Source organism: Thunnus albacares, chromosome 7, assembly GCF_914725855.1.
Source record: "Thunnus albacares chromosome 7, fThuAlb1.1, whole genome shotgun sequence".
In the NCBI taxonomy this organism is placed as follows: domain Eukaryota; kingdom Metazoa; phylum Chordata; class Actinopteri; order Scombriformes; family Scombridae; genus Thunnus; species Thunnus albacares.
Genome location: NC_058112.1, coordinates 8244433 through 8267713, shown reverse-complemented (window position 1 = coordinate 8267713; position 23281 = coordinate 8244433). Strand labels below are relative to the sequence as shown.

Here is a 23281-nt window from a genome sequence, read left to right as displayed (position 1 = left end):
TGTGTACATGTGCATCATCATACCCATGTATGATATAAAAAACATATGGGGACCTGCTAATAAAAACTTTTCTCCTTAGCGCTGCTATTGGTCAAAGATTCCACAGGTTCAACCGCATAGGTGGCCCAGTAAAAATCTTAACCTCCTTACTTTTTACAGTTTTTATTATATTTATCTTATCTTTATAATTTGATTATAACAATTAAGAACTTATGATACTTTCTATTGCATAACTTGAGGTTGATTGATTCAAAATTCAGTGCAATAAAGATTTGCAAGGAAACCTTCCAATCTCTCTTTTACCTTCCTGGGATCTTCATCCTCCTCCTCATACTCCTCTGCATAGAACAACATGTCATCAGAGATCACACAGTAGTGCTTGTTCCACCTCTGAAAAGGACAAATGAAAATTAACATATTGAACTTAACATGCATCACAAATTGCTGACACAGGCAGAGTTTCTGGGCAATGCAAAGCTATTCTAAAATGACACCCTGGAAGTTTGGTAAAAACATAAATAACGTTCAGCAATATAACTGAAACCAAACCAAAAAATATGAACAGAATATAAGTGTCCCTTCATGAAACATCTATTATATAAGCTATACAAGTTCTTGACAGTTTCAGATTTACTGCCAGACTATTGTAATTGAGTGCATGAAAAAGAGAAATGGTCAGTACATTTCCTGATCATGATAAACAATAAACCATCATTACTTTCACTGGCCATGTGTGTGGGAGAATTCACTAAAGGTTATTTTTCTGCTCAGCACAGCACAAGTGTGAGCAGGAAAGGGTCACACACCACAAATGCCAGTCATCCTGACTCTCACTGACACCTTCACTATAACAACTCCTCTCCCACTCAGAAACATTTAACACAGCACTTCCAGCATACAAAATAGGTGCAAGCAAGGGAAAAACCCTGACACAAACACCCATTCACTTCTCTAGCCTCCACCATGTACAGTTCCTTATCTGAGAGCTTGTGAGCAGAATTATTACAGTAACAGCACTCAGACTACAAATATAATATAATATATACAATATATAATATAATGTACCACATAGAATAAGAAAGAAGCTAACATCAATTAAATAAATAAATCCAAACATGACTGAAAACCCTACTCTTCATTATGTGCATTGTATTATCCAAGCAGATATGTTTTTTTGCAGTTTTTATTATTAACAGGAAGAAAAAAGGTCTTTAGGAAAAACTGAAAACTGCTGAACTCCAGCAGGGCAAAGAGAGACAAAGTGAGCAAACTGCTGTAGCTAAATGTCATGGACAGACAGTAAGATGTTTGTAGTGGTATTGTAGAGTAATGACCACATCAGCATCTAACAGGACTGAAGTGACATTTGCAGATACGTGCGTTTACATGCCATTTAATGTGCCACAGCTGAGCAGCTAATTGGCTATCTAGCCTGCTAACTGACATTAGCGGTTCACTTTTCCACAGTGATGTTTGTTTGGCGGCTCGTTCAACAAGCTAAGGTGCAGGACAAGGTGTGTGTTCTTGTTTGTAAGTTAGATAAGAAGGACACTTTAGCAGGAAAGCTAATATGGGTTGTTGTTCAGCATCTGTGACTCTTGTGTTGTGTAGCAGAATGCTATCAGGGTCAATGTGACTGTCTGCTCTGCCTATGAACGCTGGCATTATTGCTTTATGCAACTCCATCTACATAGACTGATAACCATCTATGTTTATAACAGTATTTTATATTTTAAAAATACAAATGATAAATTTCTCCCTTTTGGTTTATGATTTTTTCTCAAAGGAGAACACAGGACAGAGCAGATACTGTATGTATGCTGTCGTAGACCAGAAAAAAAGGTATTTAACTTCAGTTAGACTTGAAATGGACAAGACTTGTTCCTTACAGTAAATTTAAAAAAAAGTGAATCAACTAAAATTGGCAATATTCCTGAAAAATATTTTAACTGTAGGGTTTCAGACTACATTTAGCTGTATGTGCAATGTATATTCTGGAGTACAACTAAAGATTTATGCATCGGGAATATCACAAGTCATCGGGTCAGGTGTAAAAGTATTACAGCACATGTTCAATGTGTTTTTCCAAACTGCTGGCTGAACTGTGGGAAATATGGGTCAAATCTGAGTTGTTGGAGTAAAAGGAGTCTGCCCATCTGACACCCCTTACAGTACCTGGTCCACAGGGTCCCACATCTCCAGGTCTCCCTGTTTCTGGCCCTTCCTGAAATCTTTGCTGGTTCCTCCTCCCTCCATACTGAGCTTCTTGTGCTGCACAAGAACAACAAGAGAGTGTGGTTATGGCCATCAGGAGTTATAATACAATACAAAAACCCTCTCTCCATTTATAGACTAATTTTATCACACATCATTACGCTCAGTTACCTTGAGTATGATCTTGCCCTTCAACTGTGTGGGTGAAGGTAGCTGCTCAGCCATCTGCTCCACGGGTTCAGTCAGCAGTTTGTCTCCAAACACCTCTTTAAAGATACGAGCCATCTGACGCTGCTGATCCAGCGGGCAATGCTCCTCTATGGACAGGATAACTGGGAACCTGAGGGACAACACGATGGTTATACAGAAAACCGCTTGTATATACAGTATGAGTAGTATTTGAGAGAAATGACAGTGGTTAGTTGTGAGATCCAAGCTGAGGTATATCCTGGTATAATAAAGTCAAGATGGCGTAGCCAGGTTTCTTGTACACATAAGATATCCGGTCATGGTTCTGAGTCTGATACATATCTTTTAAATTCTTGGCCATTTAGCAATGAGGTTTCTCATGTTCCCCTGTAATAAATGGATCACCATAAAAACAATGTTAATAATTTCCCTAAGGTCTTCCATCAGTGTTTACTTTCAACATTTCATGAATATCTTCTGCTCTCAAGTCTTCACTACTCAAAAATTCTGTTGCATTCGCCACTGTCTTAATTCTATCACTTTTTTCTCTTGCTTGGTAGCCACATTAATTATTTTACAAATGAAGGCTATGAAACTTGTCTGTTCTACTACCACCGAGTCCTCTTTTACCTCACATTTATGGAAACATTGAGTGCAGTGTTACTGGAGCTCTAACTGTTCTGTCTTATTGCTGCATCCTAGGCCTACTTGTTCTCTGGCGTAAAGGCCTTAAAAAAAGGCATTTGGTTTACCCTCTCCGCCTCTCACCACCTCTTCATATGTTACTGTGCTTTGCATTTCATCATTTACTCTCTAAAGCTTCTGCATAGAATATGTTATTGACTACTTTGTATTTCTGTACCTCTTTTGCTTTATCTGGACTGCACACCCCCAAACGCAGCACTATGTTCTCCTCCACAGTTACAGCATCTCAGTTTAGTGTCCTTTGCACATTTACCATAGTCATGTTCACCTCCATATTTTGCACATCTTTGTTTACTGTGGCACTGTTGGGCTTTGTGTCCCATTCTTTGGCATTTATATATAATCTCTTACCCTATAATTGATCCACCCCATTTTGATCTCTTTAGGAAGTGTGCTCTCGAATTGCACCAACATTCACAGACAACATCTTTGTTTGTCTGAAGTCTCTTGACATGTAGCACTTTCCCCCCTCTGATCTCTCGCTTTACTTCCTCCTCAGTCATATCAAGTGGAACATTTGAAATGACACCTCTCTTAGCCACTACACCAACAATGCGTCTTTTGATCTTACTATTATGTGTATCTATCTTGAAGATTTTGTCTTGTTGCTAAAAATATTTTATTTATTGTGCATATTGTTTTTTCAGAGTTACATACTACTACATACTGCATTTGCTTCTCAACACTTCCAGCTTACACACAGGCATGGATGTGGCTGTAAAAAGAGCGACCGGGTTACTTTTACTGGAGAAAATGTTATAAGTTTAATGATTATAAAAAAAGTTATGTCTTTTTTTACAATTTCAAAGTCGATTTAATGATGCTCATCCTTAACAGATTGCTGAGAAACAGCCATCTTTGTAAAGGGTGTGTGTATGATGTCTGTGTGTCTTGGTTTGACAGAGATGTTGAGAGTAAAGGGTACAAATTTTGACACAATGACACACATTTTGACAAAAAGAGCACTTATAAGAAATTCAATTTTGTTTGTTCAGGATGTAAAAAGATTTTAAATTTAAAATCAGAAGGAAAGGCGACAAATTTACATTAAATCCCCAAATAAAAAAGAATGGGAGTAAATGAGTTTCATGTGGCTACACAGGGCCAGAATTTAATACATTTAAAACCAAAAGGACTTAATCATGAAGCCTCACTGTTATTTGAACATCAGGGGAACAATGAATACATTTTGAAACAAAACCCTTCATGTAACTGGTGATGCACATTCAGACCTGGATGCTGATCAGTGCAACTACAGTCTTATCTGTAGGCCACTGCTCAAAGGCACCTCCCTACTCCATTGAAAATAAATGGGGATTAATGAGCTTATAAAGTTTAAAGTGGATTCAATATCAGCTGGTAACAACTGCAACCATTGACACTGACATTGTGTTTGTGTAACAACACAGACAGGCAGACAGTGTGTTTTGCGATTCTTACACTGAGGTGACGAAAGCGTGCTCGTTGATGGCTTTAACCACATCCTCAAACTTGATCTTAGTCGTCCTGGTCCAGCCGTGGTAGATGATTGGCTCCCCGGGTCCTTCCCAGCAATCCACTGAACAGATTGAGCACCACACACAAAACACACATACTGAGTGTTGTTAACCAGACTACCTCAGAATAAAAGTCACAAGCTTTGTTTTCACAATGTGGTTCTGGTCTAGAAACACCCACTGAGAATCAACTGGATAATAGTCTGACACCTAAACCTTGTTAATAATTATTCAAACCAGGTGTTACATACAGTTTATAAACACACTCATCTATTTGATTTGTGCTGGGGAAAACTGCCCAAAATTAAACAACGGTCTTTACTTTACTGGCAAGTGTGAAATGAAATACATCCATTACCCAAGTGTAGTACATTTGAGCTGCTATATACTAACATTCAACACAGCGGCATCCCAGGCGCAGACAGCGTACATAAGCCTCTGTGGAAGACTCACTACGAAGCTGATCACCCGTCAGGTAGCTGTGGAACAACACACAACACAGACATGCTAGATTATATATATTTCACAAAATTAAGAACTTGGTTATGTATTATTACATCTGCTGAGTAGATGATGTTTTTAGTCCTGTTTGCTTGTTGGTTAATTAGCGGAATAACTGGTATCACTTAGTAATCTAATTTATACAAATTAATAAATAATTGACTAATGCTTTATAGATGACACATAAGACATTAATAAGAACAACTTTTGGGCTGCCACATCATCTAATAATATTTCTTAATTAATAACTTTTTTTTTCTTTTAAAGTTTATAGAGACTCTTTGGGTGATGTGCACTTTAAATAAACTGAAGTAAATCTAGATCTGTTCTGCAGTTAGAAGTGTTGATGAGGTCATTCAAGGAGATCCTCCAAAGATCCTGCATCTCCCATAATGCAACTCAATTGTGTCTTTTCATTAGAGACTGTCAAACTCCATGCCACCAGTTTGTAACAAATACTTTCTGTTGTAACTTTGAAGTCATCAAGCCCCAAGCCAAAATAACATTAATGACATCATCAGAGCCACAAAATTGCCATTGTAGAACTGTTTTCACAGTATGGGCAGTAAACTGACCTTTATGTGTAAAATTGGTGGAGTGCCCCTTTAAAAAAGAGTCATGGGTCTTACTTTCTAATATACCATCAGTAAAAGTTAGTCAATCATCTGCAAAGTAAATATTTCATCAATAAATAATGATAAATCCATCAAGTCTGCAGTTGTGTTTATTAATTATTTTTCATGAATGGCTTTATAGGAAGGTGTAATCCTTCTTACACAGCTCTGATTGGTTTCTCTAACTGAGGGAAACAGCCGTTAATGAGCACAACACCAGGCCACACATTTGCATCGCTGAATAAATCAAACATGTGGCCCGTGATTCAAAGCTCATCAAAGGTTCAAAGAACATACTGTAGAAGTATAAACACCACAGAACGGGATTTTATCACAACCTGACAACGCCAAAGTCATTAATGGATTATAACTATTACAGTATACAGCATTAGTACATGATTTTACATACATATTAACCATTTCTATTGGGATCTAGGCTTATATTTTCAAGTATTTGTTAACAAATGGTGATAAGGCGTTTTGGAAGATTTTAGCATAAAATACTACAGTTAAATGAATGGTCTCAAGTTTGTCTGTCGCTCTGTGTATTTGATGGATGTGGGGATCAAGATTGCAGAGTCTGTGTGTGTGGTTTCTGACTGCTGCCTAGCTAAATTATGTTTAAGATTGTAATGAAATTATCAATCACATAATTAAATGATAAATGATTACACATCATATTTCAAACTGTATAGTGACCAGTCACTGACATCCACCTCTTAAATGATATGTATGATGCAGTTTGACTGAGTCCATATATTGCATAGCAGTTGTATTGTTCCTGTATTACGATTAGTGAGAAGGAGAATGTGAATAGTCCTGTTTGTTCTCTGTGTACATTTGTACTTGGCCATGCTAGCTAAGAATAGGCGGATAATGATGCATGATGCTGGGGCATAAAGTGATTAATCCCTAAGATATGGCAAAGATGAATTACCACTCCCTGTTATACACAGTTGCTGCCAACGTGTGTGTGCTTGTTTGCATGCATGTGCATGCACGCAGGTGTGTGTGTGTGTGTGTGTGCAGTCATACTGACGTGTTGTGTGAGGAGTTGATCCAGTAATGGGACAGAGGGTTGTTCATGTCCAGGTTGCTGATCTCTGAGGACTTCTCGTCCCACAGAGAATTCTCCTTGGAAAACAGGAAACTGAGGAACTAGCAATGACACAGAGAAGAGGCTTCAGATTGAACAAAACGTCCACACAGTTCCTCCACACTTCATTAATATTAATAAAATGACAATCACATAATGTCTGACTTGATGCCAAACCACAACAGGTACACCACTGGAAACACTCTCTTGTCTATCACAGTCTGTTATAGCTTTGCATATTCTATCTCTGTCACACACAATACATGCAGGAACAGAGCAGAATACCTCGCTGACGGTGAACTCTGGGTCATTGGTTTTTCTCATGGTGTCGTCGATGAAGGTGGTCATCAGTTCTCTGACCTGGTTCAGATCACTGGCCCATTGTTCCTGATGGGCAGAGGGAGAGAGACAGAGAGAGGAATTGTAATTGTATAAACTATTATTAATTTGCTGTGTTTGTATTTAAAAGAGGATATCACATGATTTAATCTCCGTTCAAACTGGCAAAAAGAAAAACAGGCTATAAACAAAACAACATGTTTGTCATCCTTTTATTCAGTAAGAATAAAGTTGTGATGTCATGTCTCTTCATTGACCAAATTTATGTTTGGGGTACCCCAAGGGTCAGTCCTGGATCCTAGTTTATTTTCCCTATAAATGCTCCCTCTGGACAATATCATTCACTGCACCTGATTTCCTTTTATGTTGACGACACACAGCTATGGACGCCTAAGCAGCACGCTCATTTTTTCAATGTTTCATTTCCCGTTTTGTCTCTTAACTTCCTGGCTACAATAAATACAAGTAAAATGTTGCAGTCCTAATCAGTTCACATGACCTGCTATATATTTCTCAAAGTTGGGAACACACATTCACATATTTGAGGAGGTCATGTGACCTGACACAACCACAACCACCACAGAAATCAGATTAAAAAAATGATCTGCAAAGTTACTTTCGGCAACTGGCTTACAACTTGCTCAACTAGCTCAATTAATTTACTTTGTGTAGCTGTTTCTATGGTGAAAAAAATAGCTCATATGCTTAGTAAGTTATTGCCATTACTTGTGTTCTTCACAAATCATCACTAAACCAGATGGTTTGTACTTCATTAGTCTGAAATCTGATATAACATAATTTAAAACCGTTTCACCAACTACAGTAATAACACAGTACATATATTTTATTAACACATATTTTATTAATAATATAAGTTGGAACAATCAGCTTGTTAACCTACAATAAGACCATGCAATGGAAAACTTGACTGTGCAGTGTAATACTGCAACTAACCAAATGAGTCTCAACTGTGCACTCTCTGTTTTGGATGAAGAAATATGAGAATGCCTGAGTTTCAGAAAGACCAAACTCAGACATTTTCTGTTATGATATCATATTGTTATGAACACATAATAAAACTCAACACATTGTCAACAGTCACTATGATCATTAAAAAAGTAACGTGCAACTGATCCACGTGCTGTGTGGGGGAAGTGATGTAATTAGAATCGTGAATGAAAATAGCTGTCGACATTTCTGTCACACTGAAACAAAGTCCGGCATGTTCTTTCAGCTCTGTCAATCCTTCCCACTGTACATTCTTTTTAAAAACTGTTCAGATAGTTGCTCAAATGGAGGTGCAAGGTGACCACAAGCAGCAGATGTCAATGAACATAAACGACATATCCCCACAACACAAAATTACAGAGTCGGAGCACCTTCCTGTTGCTGAAATGCACAAGGTCAGTACCTTCCTATGAAGCTAACTGACTCTGGCATGCTGCATATAATACAGGACTGTGTAGCTAATGTAAAAAATTGGAGGGCAAATCATTTTCTCCAATTAAACTTTGACAAGAGTTTGATTCTTATTATAGGCCCCCAGTATACTTCTGAACAAGTGCTGCCAGGTCTAGGCATTTTATCTTGAGTCATAAAACCTGTAGCTAAAAACATTCAAACCCAACTTATATCTTAATTACCACATCAATTAGAAAGCTCAGTGGTGTTCTTATCAACTTAAGAACTTTGCAACGTTTCAAAAGCTGCCTAGTTTTTATTTCATTTTTTACTTTAAGTGACTCGGGGATTAATCAAAAATAAAATAAAAAAATAAATAATTGCAGCTATAATTTGTTACAGTAAAAAATGATGGGGAATGGCAAAGAGTGAAGAGTTGTTTGACAAGCACACAGAAGCAGATAAAAAATGAGTCAGACATGCAAAGTTACGATAACACCTCTCTTGTCTGGTGTACTTATCATTCACTGTAGATTATTTTACCTTCTGCTGGTAGATGAGAAATCGTTGGAAGTCATGGAGCAAAACTGCTGAGGCATCGGGCTTATCTGTGTTACTGTAAAGTGGAGGAGGGTACACACACAGTCAAACCACTCTGACAAACCACTATCCTTACATCCTTACTCCACACAATGAGATATTAGCAAAGATGAGAGAAACAGGAGCTCACCCCAGAATAAAAGCACATGATTCCTTTTTGAATTCATCAAGGATCTGAGTTTAAAAAAACCCCAACACAATTAAAAATGCTGTAAAAAACGTATGTGCAATACAATTAATATTTACTTTAATGTGATCAATTTATACTTACTTCATTCTGTTCAAACATTATAAGGTTGTACAATTTATGAAACTGCTCAAAGTCCAGGCGGTCTTTCTTTGCTCCCACTTCCTGTGAAAGCAGAGTGTAAAAAAGCACTCAGTAAGACTCTCAGAGCACCTATAGAAAACTGGAATATGTATCTGATCAGCCTTTTGTCCACCTCTGATATGACAGAGGTGATGCAGTTTGGGTGTTTATGTAAAGTTTGTAGGCTAAATTGGCCGTCATCACCCACAGAGGCTCTAACTAGAAAACAGCAAACTCTTTTGTGACATTGATGAGGGTACATTAAGGGAAAAGAAGAAGAGTACCAGGAATCTGTCTTTGAGAGTGCGAGAGCTGGGTGCCTTGTAGTTGAGCAGAGGAAGCAGAGCCTTCAGCTCCTTCATGGAGATGCTGAGAATGGAGACAGAACATGCAGTCAGCAGTGGATCAGAGCAGATCTTAATGGATTTTAAAGCACATAGTAGTAATAGGAGAAAGGTCTTGTCAAGTCATATCATAACAGTCACACCACACACTACTGATTTTATGATTTATGTATAGATTTATGTATATTTCATGATTTATGTTAGTATAACTGACTGAGTAACCAGATCAGTCAGAGGGCAAGAAGTGGAGGAGCACAGTACCTGTTTGTTTTGGTCTGATTGACTGAATACATCTGCTTCCTCAGCCAACTGGAAGAAAATAAGACAAAGAAATCAATGACTAGAGGAGTCTAATGACGGTGTGTGTGTGTATGTGTGTGTGTATGTGTCTACCTCTCTATAAGAACTGGAGTAGGAGCCTGCAGTGTCTCCCTCCTCAGCAGTTCAAGTCCTACCAGCCATTTCTGCGCCTCTTCCACAGAATCAGCTGGGAAACGAGCAAAACATAAAGAATTATTAAATAGATGCTCATCACTGTGGGATGATGAGCGGTGGATCTGCTTTTAAAACATCACGAAGGTCAGAGCTGCTGTTTACTCCTAAAACAAACTAGATAATGATTAGATTGTTCACACCAGAAGCATGCTCAACAGTCCTGCATACTTCCTGGATCAAAAGGTGGACTGAACAGGAAATGTGACACAGATTAATAATGAGTTCACAAAATCAAAAAAGAAACAACTGAGGGCCCTATTTTCATGAACAAAGCACATGGTGCAGGTCACAGTCAAGTGCCCCCTGCACAGCTCACTGGGGGAATGCCCTGTGCACTTTTGGTATTTTTCACTTGGTTACAGTGTGGGATCAGAAAGAATACTTTATCATACTTTACAGGCGGGTGTGCTGGAGGCTGTGACAATTGTGGCCAAACACATTTGCTACTTTCATCCCTTTTAAACACAGGGCTTTCTCCGTCATGACACACTGACAGTTTGGGTTTTACTCAGAGGAAACTTGTTGCTGTGCGGGATTTAAAAAGTTTACAATATGAATACATCAGCTTAAATATACTGCCAAGAGCAGATGATGACTCTTTTTAAATTGAATTCCTCTCTCTGGACACCTTGATGATCCAGTAAACACCACATTTTCCGTGCATAATAGTTTGCGATTTTACTCATCATCACAATGATCCATACAACAACCATCTGGGGTTAAATACCTCCATAATGCCATATATAAAATGTGGTTTAGTATTTTGCATGTTGTATTTTTTTCTGAAATTATTTTTAAATTTCTAATCCATTGGATTTGACTGTTATACACATGATCTTGGAAATGATTGGGGTTTTTAAAATAACACACTTTTGTACAAAATTGAACCTAAAGAATCTCTATCACATGTTGCTCCTCACAGCCACACATCTACATTTGCATTAAAAATGGTCAAAACGGTAAACGGTCTGCACTTATATAGTACCTTTCTAGTCTTCCGACCACTTAAAGTGCTTCACACTGCATGCCAACATTCACACACACGTTCATACACTGACGGCAGAGGTCTACCATGCAAGGTGCCAACCTACTTATCAGGAGGGGAATCTAATGCATTCCCACATGCTCTCACACACTTTTGGCACAGCCATCAGAAGCAATTTGGGGTTCAGTATCATACCGAAGGACACTTCGACATGCAGACTGCAGCTGCCCCAGAATAAATAATCATCACCGATAAGTCTGATGTACACATAAACAAGGATGTTTATGTGGTTATTTTGCAACATTCTGCTGCTGGTTGCACACAGCTTAACCAGCGGATTTGGCATGTGTAACTGTGGCTTGACAGTGCAAAACATCATTCCAATTAGACTGCAGATAGAACAGATACCTGCTGCCTTAAGATGGCTTTACAGAGAGTCACCAGAGCATGGGCACAGTTCCCGTGGGGTTGGGGGGACAAGTCCCCTCCAACTTCTGAAAAATATGAAGTTGTCCCACCCAAATAAATAATTTCTAAATAAATTATTACATTACACAAATTACAAATTATGTAACTGAAAAGATATATACCTTACTCCACTTTTGAAATATCTCACACATAAACACAACACTTTTTGAGGGTTTTGTTTAAGTCTCCCCTATGAATCCTGCTCAGTGGTCTGAACTATTGCATTTACTAAACTAAGTGGGAATTTGGGAGTTTACTTCATCCTGATACCTTTGCTTGCTATTGGACTATGTTTCCCAGATTCCATCTCTGTAGCATCTCTGTAGCACGTGAGTTGCGTTCAGTGAGTGAGTCTAGTAGCTGGTGACTGCAAAACCCCAACATGGACCGAGCTGCTGCTGGAGAGTAAACAAGCAAATACTGTACCAGCGGCTCTGTAAAATAGGTAAATATGTATAATGATGGCCTAAAAGTCATTAATATATATTTTAAGCTACTATTAATGGCAAAAAAGACAGCAACACGTTATGTAGCCCCGAAGTTAGCGACAACCTGACCAGGCTCACTTAAGGTGGACCATCTATTCTCATGTTAGTGACAATCTTGGCCACTCCTCCCAGCTTTACTCAGCTCAGATTTAGAGGTGCTGACACATATATTTTTTTAATTTTGGAGAGAACGAGGCAAGCTGTTTCCTCCTGCTACTTAACACAAAGACATATGATTAGTATTGTTCCTCTCATCTATTCCTTTAAATAACAATGGTCAAACTTAGAGATTGAAAATCAACATACTGGGAGGTTTATCTCAGAGTTGTTGGCACTCTTGTTGGAAACATTGACCATACAAAAACCCTGTAAATGAATTTTACTTAAAGCTCAAAATTCATTCCTCAGGTATCCACAAGACTATAACATATGAGGCCACAGAAACAATAAAACACATTACCTCCTAGACTCAAGGTGTTGAGAACAAACTGTGAGCCGTAGAAGACTGTGAAGCAGGTATTCTCATTGTGTTTGTCCTTGCCATCTTTAAAGCGCTCAAAGTCCTTGGAGTTCCTCCCTGCACGAATCTCTCTGATCTCAAATAGGTCCACTGAAAAACACAAACACAAACACGTTTGTAGTGGTTATCATTTTTGAAGGAGGTTAATTACTGTTTGTGGCAGCATCTGTAGGAAATAAATAATTTAACATGTAGTATGACTCACAAAACATAAGTGATAAACAGTTGTGTTTCAGTTTCACACATTTCAGTTTTCACGCTGTCTCTACTTCAGGCATGAAGTGACAGTTAGCTTTCTTTAGGGCATGGTTAGTTTCGCACTTTGACACACTGTGATGTTGGCAAGTTAGTGTGCTAAAACACATTCACAAAATATCTACAAATAGTATCTAAATGCTGTAGAGCCCTTACAGTTACATCACACACCAACCTATAGTACTATTGCCCAGGAGCTGCATACTGTTAGCCAGTTCTCCAAAAGGGCTATATTGAATAGCATGCTTCAAGCAGAAATCCAGTCTTTCCAGATCTCAAACTCAGGTTTACTTTAAAGTTGGAAATTATTATAGTATGCTGGTGATAACTCAGCTGCAAAGCAGCTGGGCTGAGAGTCAGGTTTGTCACTAGGAAAATGTGGGGATTGAAGGAAATGACATAAGCAGCTTTAACTCCGGCCTCTGCCAATATCGTCAACAGAGAAAGGCACTGAAAACTCGCCTGCACCAGTGAAAGCTGCTCTCTGGCCAACATGATAAGAAAAGTTAAGATAAAGAATCTGGCTTGGACTACAGAGTCAAAGTTTGGTCAACAGGGTAGAGCAAGTAGTAACTATTAACCAGGATGTGTGATAGCTTAAAAGACCTCTCAATCAAGCTAGCATGCCTCCAAACATCCCACACTCTATAAGCCTTAATATCTTTTTAAAGGAACAATATTTTTCAGAATCCCATTAAGGAGCACTTTAAAAGTAGTAAAATTAAAAAACACAATTCCTGTGGGAAAGATTTATTGACTGTATTTTTAAAAAGTATTTCCTTCAGTGTGGTCTGAGTTTTTTAAATTAAGTATCCAGTACTCAATGGAAGTGCATCTTATAGCACTTGCACAACAAGTTCACCATTCAGCCATGGTGATTTCCGCTTGATTACATAACTAACATATCATGGCACATGACACAAAACAGTGAATATATACTGGTGAAAGTATAACACTTTGGTACTTACACTATATTAAAGAATAATCAGATTTTCTTCCACTTCAACTTTTTTTGTTTTTTTACACCAAACTTCAAGTTTTGGTTTGCAGATTTTCATATCTGCCTCTGAGACTTCTGCCACTTTCTATAGGCTGGAAGTGAATGGAATTATGTTTGTGGTGCATTCGTATAATTTAATGAACTGACATTTTTAAAGCGGGTTTGCGACTTTAAAGGTGCTCAATGGAATTTTCGTGTAAGCAAACAGAGTTCTGTTTAGATTTATTGTTTCTCATCAAAACACATTTACTTCCTGATAAAAAATTGCAAAACAGTTATTTTTTTAATATTCTAAAGTGTATATTGTTTACATCCATCTTCTCTAGCTTAAACTCTTCTTCCTCCTGTCTTTGCAGACACATTGCTATTCTTCTTCTTCTGCCATCACCATCGATCAGTGGAATAGAAGGAAACAGGCAGCAGGAATACAAACAAACCAGGGACTGAGTGGGACTGGGACTTTGCTCCATAATGCCATTACTGGTTAAAAATACTCCTATAAATGGGTCCAGTCAGATAGACAATTTAATCATCAATAATATGTCAATAATCAATATGTGTTATTAAGAAGTGACAGTAGATCTTACCACCACCATGTTCATCATGCATATAATGTAAAATGAATGGCATGAAACGGGATCTTATCGCTAACAAATGCTATACATAGTAATTTAGCCAACTAATTATAAAATATGTACAAGCCCAGTGGTTTAAATAGTGAAGAGCTGTTGTCATTGTGTTTTAAAACATATTAAACAAACTGATGATGATGGTTAGTTCTGATTATAAATATACTCACAGACACCATCAGTCTTGTCTGCGGTGCGTGTCCATGCCACCTGCCGGGTCTCCATGATGACCTGCACGGTGAGCCGCTCCGCCTTCTGCCGGAATACCGTCATGACCACGCCCATCTCCATGTCCCGTTTGATCATACTCTTCTTGTACTCCGTCATCTCCCCCTGCTGCCCCCCATGAGCCATCTCTGCAACTGAGACAGTACAGAGAGAGATTATTTCATTTACTGACTGATCACATATTTCCTGCTTTTGATGGTGACTATCAAAATCATGACTTGTTTCATGTGCCATGTTCTGCAGTGCATTCCTCCCATCTAAAAAAATATGTGTTGGAAGCTTTAAATAGCTTTAAAGGGGCTCTCCATTGATTTTACACATAAAGGTGGCTTCCGTGGCTTTTCTGAGGAGCTTTGTGTGAGAAAATAACCACTTATGATGTCATCTGGGTTATCTCAGTTGGGGTTTAGAGACTACAAATGTACAACAGAAAGCTTCAGTTATAACTGGGACTGTATAATTTAAGCAATGTGGGTGATTAGGAAGGGAGCGTCTACAGAGAAGATGCTGCTGGTTGCATTATGGGAAATGTAGAATGCAGTGTTTTTACACCTTGACTTAGAACTAAATGTCAAGATATCTTGGTCTCTGCTGCTTTGATTTGGATTAGTTGTTTTAATCCATCTCTTGTGAGTCGCCTAACTTTATGGAAGTGCAATTCCAAATCATTACAGTGCCTCTTTAATCAACTTGACACTCATCAACACATGTAAAATGTGTTCAAATTAAGCCAAAGCTATTTGTGTCCTCTAAACCAGACAGTTGAATGCAAAATAAACATATTTCTGGTCTTCTTTTACAATGACAATGTACAAAATACCTAGAGTTCAGATTTTTGAGGGTTAAACGCTAACTACAGACGGTAAACTGAGTCCACAGGGTTCTACAGTGCCAGGGTCAAGCTTGGGCACCAGAAATGAAAATGAAAATGTTTCAGTGGAGTGTTCTTTGTACAGTTAAAACACATTACTCAGCAACCATCCTGCAGTAATCATGTGACATGCTGTTACTGTGGAAGGTTATTGGCCCCTTACAGTAACAGGCAGCGGCCAGAGGAGTAAAACGATCTTCCTGTGACACATTTATGGGTCCTGCAAGTTTTTCCCACAAGTGCAACTGCAAACAAGCTTCCTCATGTAGAAGTGTCTTTCAAACGGATCTTTTGGTCTGTGGGTGTCACTAATTGAGGGCATCATTGTGGATGACGAATTGTCTGGTTGTGCTACTGCAGGAAGATACTGGAAGGGACTTTCAAGATTTTTGTTTCATCAGGTAGTTTCATCAATATTCTTAAATGACTTGAGTATTCAACATTCAGTGTTATATTCTTTAATGACAGACTGAAGAAGGTGTATTACTACTTTTTGTCTTGTTTCTCACATTAGACTAGTATCTGGTGGCACATCTGTTTTGTGCAGTGATTCATGATTTATTAAATAGATGTATACTGTTTTCAAACATGTTTAAACCTCAGAGTAGAATTTCCTGTGCTCTAACATCATGGTGCATTCCAGTCCAGCTAAGACGTAAACACAGTGACCAACCTAGGAATAGTGGATGAGTTTAAACATTTAGTTTTTGTCTAGTTAACAAACTCTGAATAAATTCTTCAGAAGGCTATGCAGCATTGATATCATTTGAGGAAATAGGATTGTGCATATGGATGAGGATATAAAGAGATAAAAACATACACCTCATAGAGAAATATAAATGTATGGCAGGTACTACAGGACATCTTGGACCACAAAACTACAGTATTAAAGAAATCATTTTATCTTGCCTGCAGTTTCTCTGTTGAATTCTTAATCCGTTAATGTCCATAGAGACAGTAACATTCTCTACTGTAATGAGTAATATATTGACCTACTTCCTATGAACTCAACTTGACTTGTCATCCCCCTGTCGTTGCCACCCATCAAGATGACTTTCAGTCAGAGTCAGTTCAGTCATGATGAAAGAGCCACCTTATTTTCTCCACAATATAACAGTTTAAAGTTTGGAAAAAAAGCCAGTCTTTTCCTGATTTCACCCCCTAATAATGGTCACCAAGAAATCTCAGGCTCTTGTTTTGGTAATTCTGCTATTGTGGACTTTGGGCCTGACACCTGTGTCCCAGAGGGCCATACAGTGACATTTCTTTGTCATTTAATGTTTTTATCCTCATTTAATCTACAGAACTGGACTTTCTATTATCAATTAAGGAGCATATTATTTTCGTGATTGATCACATTGTCTATAAAATGTCTGAAAATTGATATTTGTTAAATATTATTTCCCAGAGGCCAAGGAGGCATACTCAAATTCCTTGTTTTAGTTGACCAAATTTATTCTGTTAACTATCATATGTAAAGATAAAAAGCAGAAAATGGTCACATTTGAGAGGCTGTAACCAGTGAATGTTTGAAAAATGACTGAAAAGATTATTCAGTTACCAAAACAGTTGTTAATTAATTTTCAATTGATCCGCAACCAATCACTTCAGCTGTGGTAGTAAAGCAGACTGCAGGTACTGTACATGGACTCAGTTCAGCTTGCGTTCTGGCTCACAGTCCCTCTTCTGTATGTTCCCTCATTGTCTGATCCCATTTGCAGTATCTCTACTGGATGACACATTCAAGTTTTTAGAAGAAGAGAATAGAAACCAAACAGCTGACTCAGAAACATGCCCAATGTACGCCTTCTTCACTGTTGCCTCACTACGTCTACACAAATATCTGCTTTAAATATTCATAAAGTTGAATGTGTGACAAACTGAGCTGTGTGATGACCTGTTAACCTGCTAACTCCCTGTGTCTGGATTCTCCTTCATTAGGACAGCAGTAGGAAGCTGACCTCAACCACAAATGTTCTGATGAATAGGTGGAAGTTATACAGAAAATCCACCGCACCTCTATTTTTGCTTTGTTGCAGCCTTTTCTAGCTAAAACTCATTTTTAGAGTCTATTGACGTAAAGGCAGCTGAGGACAAAACCAGTTCTAACTAAGGGAGACACATTTTCATTCAGGTTTGCCTCATGCAAATTTGTGGAAACTAGGCGCCGCTTTGTTTTTCTTATCTACACTCCATTTCATTGGGATGGGCATAACCATAACCAAGGGATATTAGAAATAGCAGTGACAATGGCTGAGGGAAATGAGACAAAGGCAGCTGAAGGAAAAGGATCTATAGTAGAAGCCATTTTATTCTAACTAGCACTCAAAAATATAGAAATAAAGGGAATGTCCCAAAAAAACGACAGAAGATTCTCTGCCAGGCAACGCAACCAGTTATGATATATTTTACTTTTTCAAATAAACCTGACAACTGAGCTAATAAACAGCTTATCATATAGCTAAGCAGGTAAAAAGAAATCCTGATATTAATGGTCTCTATGATCACTATCAACAGGATAACACTTCACTGATGCACATGTGCTGGATCCTTTTAAGCTTTACTTTCATTTTGGTGGTCCATCTTTGATCATCCCTGAATCCTGCCTTAATGAGATCGAGCATAAACCGGCCCTTCCACTTCTCACCTCTTCCAGCGAAATGGTCAATAGGAAGGTTTATGGGGAACTGCAGCAATTTAGTGGCACTTCCATAAAGTTGGGGGATTTACAAGAGACAGATTTTAAAAAGAGTGGTTAAAACTGAAAGAGCAGAGGCCAAGATATCCTGACTTTTAGTCTCTAGTATGGGTCAAGCTCCAAAATCACTGCATCCTACATTTCCCATAATGCTACTCACCAGCATCTTTCATTAGACGCTCTCTGCTTCCTCCGCCCCAAGCTGAGATACCCTGATGATGTCATCAGGGTTATTTTTTGTCAAACTTTGGAAAGCTCCTTTCAAGGTCATACATATCTATGAGAATATACATATCTATGTCCTCCCCTGCTGTGGGCCCTTACAACTGTCACCAGCTTTTCCTCATGTACGACAGCAGTATTAATATCACATGCAAATGCTAAGAGTTCAGATACATATCTTATTGTGACCATGCTCTTTCTGCCTCAGTTCATTTTATATGATCAATCTCTTGCCTTCATTTCAACACTATCACTTATTCTCTCTGTCAATCATGTATTTTATAACTACAGTGTGTCACCATTTTGAGGGGACAGGTAAGATGGTGGCAATGAGGATAGGGTTTGATTCAAAGTGGGTATAAGTCATTTAACCAATGGACATGTAGAACATTGAGAGTGTAAGATAAAGTTCATTAGAAATAGTCGACCTGGGCGCACAGTTGTGGAGTTAGAGTAATGTTGAAGGGAATTCAACCTGGTACGCCACAATATCTAGTATTTAACTTGCAAATGACCAGCAGGATATCAAAACAAAACAGTGCAACAAGGAAGAGTTCTGTTGAATTTGAAAATAACTATGATATAAAATGTCAACAAAATATACTGTGGACATTGTACGATTCTAAACGGTAAAAGAGATAATGTGTAATCGACACAATATCCTTTAAATAAAGCACATCTATGGTGAGTTTCTCAATATTTTTTTAATCCAAAAAGAAGCTTGGAGCCCTTCTTTATATTAAGATGTGATTAAAAATGAATGAGGTCACGGAAGAATTCAGGAAAAACTAAAATATCACTACATATCTGCAGGTGCACACAAATGTCTTGCTTAATATAAATAAATGTGACACCACATATGTAGTGTAAATATCCATTATCTGCTTTTATCTACAGTTGTGCATATATTAAAAGACCTGAAAGATAAAAACTAAAGAGCGTTCCTCAGTGTTCTCAAGTGAAGTTAATAATTAACTGACATTATTACATAACTATTATCCTTTTATCCCGTTTTTCCTGCAGAAACATTTACCCCTGTGAAGGGACTGTCCCTATAGGGATTCACTGCAGCCCTACTGAGACTCACTAATTTCCTCATACTGACCCAGCAATCACACATGATACAAATACTGTGCCAATGCAGCCATATATGTTCACATCACACTTGTACAAACACACCCGCTTCAGGAAAAGCAGTGTTTATATGAAACAAGAACGTGATGATCCACTTTGCTTGATTTTAACATGTTTGCTCTGTTGGGAATGCATACACACACAAACACATGTCCCGATAAACTCTGGTTAAGCTAAAAAAGATCAAATTTCCTCAGTATTGCTGCACTGGGTGCAGCAAGTGGCACAATCACCAGGTCAAGATGCATTAATTGTGCAACAGAATTCATTTTACTGCTTAAATTAAGCCTTAGTGTGAAAAGGCAAAAGAAAACAGGATGATACAGATGATACACAATAGAGTGGTCCAGCAAACCTTTTTGTATCTTTTTTTTGGCAAAACCAAACCAATCACACTGGTTTAAGGCATTCATTTAAGCTCCATCAACACATTTTTTAACAAAGAATATGAAGGTAGAAGAAAACAACATTGTGCTCAACCAAACAACCAGGGGGCTCATAAAACAGGGGAAAAAATTAAAAGAGCATTCTGATAGATTCAGAGGTTCAAGCTCATTTTGCTCTTGCTGGATTTTAACATTGAATCGAATGTTCAGCATGCAATGTGGAAGAGGTTGCGCATAACCACAGAAAACAAACTCTGCTACTCTACTGAGCTTTTTAGCCTTTTTTAACTCCTTGTTTTGGTTTTATAGCACATTCACTGTTTTATTCAGTCTCAACGCTCTCATTAACCTCAGCAGGCAGCTTTTTTTCAGCTAAAAACAGCATAAAACTGTTCAAAACTACTGGTGACAAAAGTGAAACCTTTAGCAAATTAAGCACCGGACATTTTTCTCAGAACTTGGTGAAGAAAGAAACGGGGTTAAAACAAGAATTAATATTGGACTAACATTTATCAGGTGAACTGACACACCTTGAATGCTAATGTTGCTACGTGTTTATTGGATGGATGGAACTTTTTACTGTTAGCCATAAACATTATCAGGCAAAAAACATGTCAGTGTTGCTATCTATTAGTTTGTTTTTGAATTCCTCTGCCTCCCAAATGCCAAAATTTGACTAATGCAGGAGTTCAACTGAATTTTAAGCTCACCTGCAAAAAAAAATTAAAGTAGAGGTCATATTCCTCAAATCTCACCAAACACCTCACTTCAGGCTAAGGCTAGACAAGCGTGTTTAAACAAACTATACAATAATAAAATTGTAAAAGCAATTATCCGTACATTTCATATGTCTACAATTAAAGAAGCTTGAGTACTAGAGCTGCTTGGCTAGGAGGTAAATCATTTGGTTCTAACCCACCATGACTAACATTAATGATGGCTGCATTCCATTTAGGTAAGTCAGTTGCATGGCTCTGGTATTGAGCACGTTCACTCACTGACACACAGGGACACTAACTGGAACAGAGCCACCATTAATGTTATTATTTACACCTGTGCATTTCCCGCTATGACAAGTCAAAATGTCTGCTGTGAAAAGGGTCAATCTGGTCTTCAAGAGTATCATTCTTTGTTAATGGCATGACAGCATTTAGAAATACCTATTGTTAATTTTTAGCTAATTATTTAGACATTCACAGTTCCTTGTTTTGTTAGCAATACCAAATAGCACTGTACACACAGAAGAAAACAAGGTGTAGTCTGTTAAGGTGCTGGTTCTGGTTCTGTACAACCTTTTTTCTTCACAGCACAGTTTTTGAGTGGATCAGATGAGTCCCAGAACCAATCACATCAAATATTTCGTCTACCCCTTTTAAATAAATGAGTAGAAAAAAATCACAGTACAACACAATTTGAAAGCAAACTACACCCTCGTAAATGACCATTAAGTTGAATCAACATCTATCTAAAACAGTTGAAGGGAAAACGGAACGTTTTATTGCAGGACTCTTGTATTAGACCGCACGTTAAGTGGATAAACTAGCAACTGAGTGTAACATTACACTGTTAAGTTTTATTTGGAAAAATATGCAAAAATGGTTCTATGTAGATCCGATAAGGGGTCACTTTAGCTTCATAACGAACCATTTTTGAACAAAGGGAACATTAGAAATAGTATATATAGAACAATTTAAAAAAGTTCTCTATAACTTTGCATATGATGGTATAAGGATACATTAAATACTCCAAGCATTAAAATATCTTTTATAAGCAGGCTACTACACTTAGTTGTGCTATTTATTCTGATTAATCCTTTTTTTTCTTTCTTATTTAACTGGCTCTAGGAGGGTTACTCCTGAGAACACTAAATGTTCATCATTAGACGATAACATGAACATGGATGCAAGTATAATGTGGTGCATGTAACAAACAGACTGGTGTGTGTGTGTGTGTGAGTACAGCAGGTGTTACCGGCATGGTACAGTGAAAGGGAGCGCATACACCCCATGCTGTGAGCTGCACCGAGCCGCCTGGTCAGACTCATCATCTGCAGACCAGCAGATATGCTGCCAGTAAAAAGCGGATTTCCCCTCTCTTCTTTCTTAACTCTGCCGCTGCACAGGCTGTTTAACCCGCACAAATAAAGGATTTAAAGAAAAGTAAAAGACGTACCTTATGAGTGAAATCGATTCTTTTCAGCTCGACGAAGTTGCCGCTTGTTTTCTATCTAATCATGATTTGAAAGTTATGAAATGAAGCTGGGGAGGATGTGGAGTGTTGACAAAAAGGCCAGCCGCAAAACGGTCAGTTCCTCTATCTGAGTGTACAAGGAAGTAAAAGTTAACCAGCATTATAGGCATAGCCTACATGTCATAAAAAACAAAAAAAGTCCGGAAGCAAGGACGGTATCTATGCAAAGTACACTATGCAAGTGGCATCGGCCACTCTGACCTGACAGGATGAAGACTAATGCTGTTGTATTTTTCATTATACATGTTTTAAACTTTAGAGCTTTCATTCTTTTAAAAAATGTGTGTAATGTAAAAGCCCCTCAGTGCACTGCTGCTGAGAGCAGTTTGTGGACGTAGAGAAAGCTGCGTCCGTTTAGACACAACTCTTCAACCTGTTTCACAGGTGGTTGTCAATGTAGGGTCCGAGGACTCCGAATTGTCCATTAAAGTGGTCCTGAAGGTCATTAGACGCTTAATAAAATAATTAATCCTAGCTGAGTGAGAAGGGAAGAAACGACTTTTATCAGTGGTGGAAGTATTCAGACCTATATTTAGGTAAAATGAGTAATACCACAGTCTAATGAAAGTCTATTGCAAGTAACTGTTCTGCTTTCAACTTTACTTTTAACACTTATTTCATGTGCAGACGTTATCAGTATCAAAAAAATGTATCCACTTAAAAGTGTCAATAGTAAAATGACTTATGCACCAGAATAGCCTCTGTGTTATGGCATTAAATATTACTGAAATATTATTACTGACTCATTGTGTAAGCAGCATTTCAATGCTGTAGCTGCTAATTTTAAAACTACTTTAAACAGTGTTGGTTAGTTTACTGATCACGTTTTGTTTGCGAAATCTT

At 38.0% G+C, this 23281-nt stretch overlaps 1 protein-coding gene across 2 annotated transcripts in view; it reads right to left on the bottom strand.

The window, feature by feature from the left end:
- The window catches only part of plcg2 (phospholipase C, gamma 2), a 43856-nt gene that overhangs the window by 17456 nt on the left and 3119 nt on the right, over positions 1-23281 (bottom strand). The window contains exons 1-16 of one of the 2 annotated variants that reach the window (XM_044356597.1): positions 22361-22527; positions 14820-15011; positions 12706-12855; positions 10203-10296; positions 10071-10118; positions 9750-9834; positions 9427-9507; positions 9286-9329; positions 9099-9171; positions 7101-7202; positions 6759-6877; positions 4998-5083; positions 4549-4666; positions 2386-2554; positions 2176-2271; positions 304-390 (exon numbers count right to left, since the gene is read on the bottom strand). In XM_044356597.1, the coding sequence (XP_044212532.1) occupies positions 304-390; positions 2176-2271; positions 2386-2554; positions 4549-4666; positions 4998-5083; positions 6759-6877; positions 7101-7202; positions 9099-9171; positions 9286-9329; positions 9427-9507; positions 9750-9834; positions 10071-10118; positions 10203-10296; positions 12706-12855; positions 14820-15003 (1536 nt within the window). In that variant the 5' untranslated portion in view covers positions 15004-15011; positions 22361-22527. Of the gene's footprint in view, positions 1-303; positions 391-2175; positions 2272-2385; positions 2555-4548; positions 4667-4997; positions 5084-6758; positions 6878-7100; positions 7203-9098; positions 9172-9285; positions 9330-9426; positions 9508-9749; positions 9835-10070; positions 10119-10202; positions 10297-12705; positions 12856-14819; positions 15012-22360; positions 22528-23281 lie in introns of those variants that run through there. The other variant, XM_044356598.1, reaches the window with a different exon arrangement.